The 7,882-nt window shown below is 39.7% G+C and overlaps 1 protein-coding gene across 1 annotated transcript; it reads left to right on the top strand.

Moving 5' to 3' along the window:
- The first annotated feature begins 56 nt into the window (after positions 1 to 56).
- Positions 57 to 3,933, top strand: LOC110099090 (LEAF RUST 10 DISEASE-RESISTANCE LOCUS RECEPTOR-LIKE PROTEIN KINASE-like 2.4). The gene is made up of 4 exons (XM_020826126.2): positions 57 to 501; positions 2,069 to 2,095; positions 2,179 to 3,262; positions 3,797 to 3,933. Exons 1-3 carry the CDS (start codon positions 180 to 182, stop codon positions 3,240 to 3,242), a joined length of 1,413 nt encoding a protein of 470 aa, XP_020681785.1. The 5' UTR covers positions 57 to 179; the 3' UTR covers positions 3,243 to 3,262; positions 3,797 to 3,933.
- Positions 3,934 to 7,882: the final 3,949 nt, after the last annotated feature.

Raw genomic sequence — 7,882 nt, 5'->3', positions numbered from 1 at the left:
CAATCAAAAGCCCAAATAATAACGGGCCAAATTAAGTATAATTTCCAACTGTCTCTTCATACTTCGTGAGGACTGGCTGCCCTCTGAGTTTCACTAACACCAGCATCAACTCAACCCTCTTCAATTACGCCACTGGCGACAGCAACCTCACAGTTTACCTAAATTGCAGTTTCCCGATCATGCCGCCCCAGCTATCGGAAATTACTTGCCTTAGTAACCTTTCTAGGCCGAAAAAGTCGTACTATATGGTGGATGATGGGCCGTCAACTTTTCTGCAAAATTTTCAAGGTAGCTGCGACCACACGGCGGCTGTGGCGGTTTATGAAAGGTTGGACTTCGATGTGGCCTTAAAAGCGGGTTTCGGATTGACTTGGAAGGACAGTTTGGATTGGTGCCAGGAATGTATGGATTCCGGAGGGAGATGCGGTTACAATGAGACTCGACCAGAAGATCAGATTTGCTTCTGCTCTGATACTAACCGCCTTAATTCTTGTTTTTACTGTAAGCAGATCTCTTTAATTTCTCCTATTATTTTCTGCGATTGTTTATTATCTTGATCAATTCTTCCTTCTCCATTCGGTCTTACCTTTACCATTAACAAATCGGATTGGGCTGTTTTGATGAAGAACTTAATAGCTTCGGATAATATACGAGAATAACATAAATTACGAGCATAAGTTAGAAAACTGGAACATCAAGATCAAATTGAATTCTTCAGGCTAAAATTTACTGCTAATAAATTAAGTTAATTAATTATATATAACACCAATTATGTCAGATAATTTTTTAAATTTAATTTTCGCAGAATTTATTAAAGCATAATTCACAAGATTTACAAACTCTTGCTTGCACCCAAATAACAACCACCTAACTAAGGATGGGAATTGTGGATTTTGTTATCTCTGTTATTTAGCATTGGGTATCGTTGTTGATTATGTGATGATGCGAATTTTTTATGGATTTATATTTGGAAAAAAAATTTAATTAGAATATTTTGATTATTTTTTCATATATATTATATTGATTTAAAAGCAAATTCAACTATTATCAGATTATTATGAACATAATTTAAATAGAATAATTTTTCTATTTGAAACTGATGAGCAATAAATTATAAGGTATGTGACTTAAATTTATAAAATCTTCACTATTTTTTTTTTACATATAATTGTTGCATCGACTGCTCTGCTTACATAATCATAACCCATGATATACTCTTGAAAATCATGTGCGTCCTAGAAGTCAATTGCAACCCTACTTGATGATGAGGCCTTAGAAGGTTTACCAATACTTACATCCTCAAATCTTCTCGAGGATTCCTTTAGTTTTATCCTTTACCACTTTTTTAAGGAACCCAAGAATGCAATTAGCCATAATTGACCCTTAAAAGATATCACATATTAATTCTAGTATCTACAAGATGCCATGGAGAATTGGTAAGGCATGGTGCATCGATCTTACTGCTCTAAATCCAAGTCATTTTCCATATCAAGACAGTGTCTCAATGTACCTTCTTCGTATGATCGCATTCTCGATGTTATTCAAATCCAATCCCTAATGGCCCTAAGAACATGGTTGTCTCCTCGTTATCATGCTTTTCTCTTACATCCTCACCTCTAATGGCCCTAAGAACATGTCTTAAGTATGACCTCTGAGACCTCATTCTATTATCATTATCATGTAATTGAATTCATGCTGCTTGAATGGTCCATGTAGTGGCGCTTCTAAATGGAAAATGATGGGTCCTCAAACTCCTTTTGATTGGTGAAATAGATGAGTAAAATAGATGTTAATAGGCATCTGTTCAATCATCTTTGTATTTTACACAAACTTAATGAATGATTAAATTATTATAAAAAATAATGAAATTGAATCCACCTGTAATGTGTATATTATAAATAACAATCAATGTTGTGATTTTGAAATTGAAATGATAAATAAAAAAAAATTATGAGGAGAATAATAATCCTCCTTGAAGTAGGAAAGTCCATCTCTAGCCAAGTATAAACTTTAGTTGTTGGCTTTTCTAATTTTTTACTAATCCCTTCTTGTTTTCTATTTTTGGCAGCAAAACGAAATGAAGCTTTTGTGATAGGTGAGCAAAATAATATCCTGACATCTTTTACCTGCAGCATTCTTATTTGTTGATCATAATAATATATTGTGACATTAATGTAGGTATAACTGTGGCTTTGATATGCCTCCCGTTGATTTGCGGCTCATTATACTTTTGTATCATCCGACGTAACAGATTAAACAACTTAATCTTCAAGAAGAAGAACGAAATAGCTCGAACCATTGAAGCCTTTCTAGATGCATGCGATTATCTTGGTCCAAAAAGGTATAACTATTCAGCTTTGAAGAAGATAACCAACTCTTTCTCTGAAAAGTTAGGCCAAGGTGGTTACGGTGCTGTGTTCAAAGGTAAATTTCCTGATGGTCGTTTGGTGGCTGTAAAGGTTTTGAGCGATACAAAAGGCAATGGTGATGAATTCATTAATGAGGTGGCGAGTATTGGTAGGACTTCTCATGTTAATGTTGTAAGTCTCTTGGGCTTTAGTTCAGAGGGTTCTAAAAGAGCTCTTATATATGAGTTCATGTCCAATGGCTCACTCGAGAAGTACATCCATTCAGAGAATTTGAAATTTACACTTGGCTGGGAAAAACTATACCAAATAGCTGTTGGCATAGCTCGTGGCCTCGAGTACTTGCATCGTGGTTGCAAAACTCGCATTGTGCATTTCGACATCAAACCACACAATATACTACTTGATCAAGATTTCTGTCCAAAGATTTCTGATTTTGGTCTTGCACAGCTGTGCCTTAGAAAAGATAGCATATTTTCTGCTATAGATACAAGAGGAACTATAGGATATATTGCTCCAGAAGTTTTTTCTAGAAACTTCGGAGTTGTCTCCAGCAAGTCGGATGTTTATAGCTATGGGATGATGATACTTGAAATGGTTGGAGAAAGAAATACCTCACATTCGTGCAATAAGAGTGATAGTGAATACTATTTTCCACATTGGATTTATGAGCATTACCATCAAATTGGCCATATGGAAGGTTTCAGTGTAACTATTGAATTAGAAGAGATCGTAAAGAAGATGATTTTGGTGGGGTTGTGGTGCATCCAAACAATTCCTGGGAGTCGGCCATCGATGAGCAGAGTGGTTGATATGCTGCAATGCAGCGTTGATGACTTGGAAATGCCACCAAAGCCAACACTTTCATCTTCTTAGGATCATTTTGTCTGTGCGAGGTAACTCTTTCATGCTATTTTATTTTCCAGATTTTGTTAGTTATTATTTGATGGAAGGTGTAGATCTTCTATAGGTGGCATTCTTATAATTTGGGAAAAGGATCGCCACATCAAACATTTTTATGAAGGTTATAAGCCGCATGATCCTAAGTAATAAACATACATGGTTACTTTTCTTCAGCTTTCTTCAGCTTATTTAAGAACTTTCAAATAAATACATCCTCATTTTTACTATTACGTCTTTATTTGATCTGAAGGAATTGAAGTAGATAAATTAAAGTGTTAAACTAAACTACTTTATACTTTTGCAGCTTATTTTTATTCCACTACCCTGCACCTCTAACCAATTCTCTGCTACCGATAACATTGGTCTGCCATGAATTCTGGCAACTGTGGTTGCAGCAGTTCTTTCATCATTTACCTTAACACTATAAAGATGTATCACTGTAGTCATCACAATATGAAGAAATACAATAGTTTTCCTCAATATTCTTCTTCCCTGCTTATGTCTTCTTCGTTGCTTCTGTTTTACAGCTTCTGCTCTTCGGTTAACTAAGTATCCTTTCATGGTATCAGAGCAAGTTATTCCTTAAAACCTTTAGCTCGTCATCTAAGCCGGCTTCATGGCAAATACCGAAGCATCATCTACGGCAGCTGAGCCGACTACGCCCACCACTGCTTCTCCTATTCCCACCACAGTCCCTGTTATACCACCACAGCTGAAATTTCTTATGGCAAATGTCAAATTTGTACTTAATGTACAGCTTGTTGCCTCCAATTATCCTATATGGCGATCCCAGGTATTAAAGATTTTTGGCGCAAATGGCTACACCGGATACCTCGATGTGCTCAATCTCTCAACCTGCACTGACATCTGGCATACTCTGGAACATCGGCTACAAGCATCTACACGTTCGCGCCTGTTTCAGCTCAAAAATGAGCTGCACCATCTCAAAATGCAAGATAAATTGATGTTCTAGTACCTATCCGACATCAAACAGCGTGTAGACGCCGTTGCCTCTGCTGGATCGCTCATCGACACTGAAGATGTCATCTTCTACACTCTCAATGGACTACCGCCAACATACAATGCCTTTAAGACGCCATCCACACAAGAGCACAACCCATCAGCTTAGATGAACTCTATGCTCTCCTCTGCAGTGAAGAGGTTAATATCTCTTCGGAACAAGTCAACTTACAATCCCCGGATACATCTCTTGCCCTCGCAGCCTTCTGTGGTCGTCCCCGTGGTTCCGCACGCGGTCAATCCTCTCCCTCACGTGGAGGACGTATCTCTTCCCGGGGTGGTGGCCGTCATCAAATGTCTTCAGTCGTATGTCAAATTTGTGCAAAACAGGGTCATTCTGCTGTATCTTGCTGGTACCGAGCTGATCTCGCATACCAACCATCCTAACAAGCTCTTATAGCTCAGGAGGATAAGTCGCTTTCTGGCGACTGGTTCTTAGATACCGGTGCAACCTCTCACCTCATGGCAGATGCCACTCAGCTACAGACCATTCAACCATACAATGGTATATCCAATGTTCAAGTTGGAGATGGTTCTCAGATGCCTATTACGAATTCTGGTAAAGGCATCCTTCCAACTCCTAGCCGTAAGTTATAGCTCCCTCATATACTTCACATTCCAAAATTAACGCATAATCTCATCTCTGTTTCTCATCTCCTCAAAGATAATTTATGCTACATTGTCTTTGATAAATCTGGTTTCATTCTTAAGGACTCCCAGACGCACCAGACCTTACTTCGGGGTCCCAGTCAACATGGTCTCTATCCTATTAATCTACCTCTCTCACTCAACCCCAACGACAACAACACAGCTCCTGTTGCGCTTTTCACCACCCCATCTACGTTCGTTCACTAGCACATGCAACTTGGACATCCCTCTGTAGCCACTCAACAGAGACTATCTGCCACGCTCAAGTTTTCTACCACCCTCCCATCCAAGCATCAATGTGATTCATGTGTTCGGGCGAAATGTCATCGTCTTCCCTTGAGCTTATCAAAGTCTACTTCTACAAAATGTTTAGAACTTTTACATTCCGATGTATGGGGACCGTCCCCAATTTTGTCAACTCAATGCTACAAATATTACCTTATCATAGTTGATGATTTCACACGTTTTTGCTAAGTGTTCCCTTTAAAATTTAAATCTAAAGTTCTTACTGTTTTTCAAAATTTCAAACAACTTGTGGAAACCCAATTTCAAACCAATATTAAACAACTACAAACAGATAATGGAGGCGAATTTATAAACCAGCCATTCAAACAATTTCTAACCAATTGGGGTATTGCTCATCGCCTATCATGCCCCTACACACCCCAACAGAATGGCTTAGCCGAGAGAAAACATCGCCATCTTCTCGAAACTATGAGATCACACATGTTCAAAGACAATATTCCTACAAAGTTTTGGGTTGATATTTTGCTGACTGCAGCATACCTTATTAACAGATTGCCAACTGCAGCCTCGCCTCATGTCTCCCCTTATCAAGCTCTTTACAATGTACCACCAGATTACAAATTACTTCGCACTTTTGGCTGCTTATGTTATCCTTGGCTCCCTCCTACTCAACGTAACAAACTTTAATCACGATCAGTTGCTTGTGTTTTACTCGGCTATGCACCCAAATCCAAGGGCTATAAGTGGTTCGATCCCATTACTAACCGTGTCTAGAGATACCGTGTCTTTATCTCTAGACACGTTATCTTCTTTTAAAATCATTTTCCTTTCAAACAATCACCTTCCCCTATCTACGATATTGCTAACACCAGTGATAATATGTCTCCGCTTACATTAGTACCATCCTCAACTACACATATTCCTTCTCCAGAAACTGAATCTATTCTAACACCATCTCATCATCCCACCCCCAACTCTATCACACCGATTTCATCTGCAAGCATAACAACTAATTCCAACCTTTCACAATACAACACCTCAACTTCCTCATCTACTAACCTCCCAATTAAGCATCCTATGCTAACTCGGTTTCAAACCGGGCACCTTAAACCAAAAGTGCTGATGGATTTATCACATCAGCTAACTTCTTCCACCCCAACTTCTTTTGCTGAAGCCAACAAATCTGCTGTTTGGAGGTCTGCCATGTCCACAAAATTCCAGACACTTCAAAACCAAGAAACTTGGTCTCTTGTAGAACCATCTCCAGAACAAAATGTACTCGGCTGTAAATGGTTGTTTAAGACAAAAACAAACCCGGATGGCACGGTTGAGCGTTATAAAGCACGCTTAGTTGCACAATGCTACAAACAGGAATTTGGAATTGATTACACTGACACCTTCAGTCCTGTAGCAAAATTCCCAACCATTCGCTTGCTTCTTATCCTTGCTGCACATTTTCAATGGCCGGTGTTACATCTTGATGTGTCTAATGCCTTCTTGCATGGCAACCTTCAAGAACCTGTCTTCATGAAACAACCTCCGGGTTTCGTTGACCCTCAACATCCCTTGCGGGTATGCAGATTACACAAAGCCATTTATGGCCTCAAGCAAATGCCGCGCCAGTGGTTTTCCACTTTCTCCAGCTATCTCATACAATACGGATTTCAGCCTTCCAAAGAAGATCCCTCGCTTCTTACATTTCGGACTGATTCCATATCTCTCTATGTACTGGTGTATGTAGACGATGTTCTACTTATAGGCAATGACAGAACTGCCATGAATCAGCTGATCACAACACTAAATGTCCGGTTCCACATGAGAAATCTGGGCCCTGTCTCACAATTTCTTGGCATCCACATTCAAACTACATCTACTGGCTTTATCTTAAACCAGACGAGGTACATAGCAGATTTGCTTACTAAAGCGGGCATGCTTCAATGCAAACCAGTCCTTAGCCCGCTACCTGCTAAAGTTCCGGCTGCTTTGCCAACTGATATTGCTTTTCACCAACCTGCCTACTACCGTCAACTAGTAGGCTCGCTGCAGTACTTAACTATAACAAGACTGGATCTATTCTTTGCAGTAAATTATTTATGTCAACAAATGCACCATACCTTAGACAAACACTTTCAGCTCCTGAAACGTGTAATGCGATATCTCAAAGGCACGCAACACCTCACTTTACTTATTCATAGGTCTGCTCTACAGCTCACTGCCTACACAGACTCTGATTGGGCTGCTGATTCCGTGGATCGTCGATCGGTAACAGGTTTTTGCACATTCTTAGGTACCAATCTCCTCTCATGGCATGCTAAAAAGCAACCAACTGTTGCTCGCTCCTCTACCGAAGCCGAGTATCGGGCATTAGCAGCTGTTGCTAGTGAACTAATGTGGTTAAGGCGGCTTCTCGCTGATTTTCAAATTTCTTCTGATACATCCACACCGGTCTACTGTTATAACATCTCAGCAATTGCATTGGCAAACAACCCTGTTTTCCATTCGCGTATAAAGCATATTGAGGTGGATTATCACTTCATTCGAGACTGCATTGCTGCAAAGCAACTCATTGTGCACCACATTGCCTCCCAGGACCAACTAGCGGGCATATTCACTAAAACTCTCTCTGCCACACGGTTCACAGCCTTACGAGACAAGCCAACAATTCATTCTGAATTGTTATCTTGAGGGGGGTGTTAAAC

Source organism: Dendrobium catenatum, unplaced genomic scaffold (assembly GCF_001605985.2).
Source record: "Dendrobium catenatum unplaced genomic scaffold, ASM160598v2 fragScaff_scaffold_1509, whole genome shotgun sequence".
Taxonomy (NCBI): Eukaryota; Viridiplantae; Streptophyta; class Magnoliopsida; order Asparagales; family Orchidaceae; genus Dendrobium; species Dendrobium catenatum.
This window is presented reverse-complemented; position numbering and strand designations above follow the sequence as displayed.

Bases quoted from the DNA above. Each gene is read 5' to 3' on its own strand.
- LOC110099090 (XM_020826126.2), top strand. From the start codon at position 180: ATGCCGCCCCAGCTATCGGAAATTACTTGCCTTAGTAACCTTTCTAGG. The intron at 502-2,068 runs GTAAGCAGATCT...TATTTTTGGCAG, and splicing joins CCTTAATTCTTGTTTTTACT to CAAAACGAAATGAAGCTTTT. The intron at 2,096-2,178 runs GTGAGCAAAATA...ACATTAATGTAG, and splicing joins AAATGAAGCTTTTGTGATAG to GTATAACTGTGGCTTTGATA.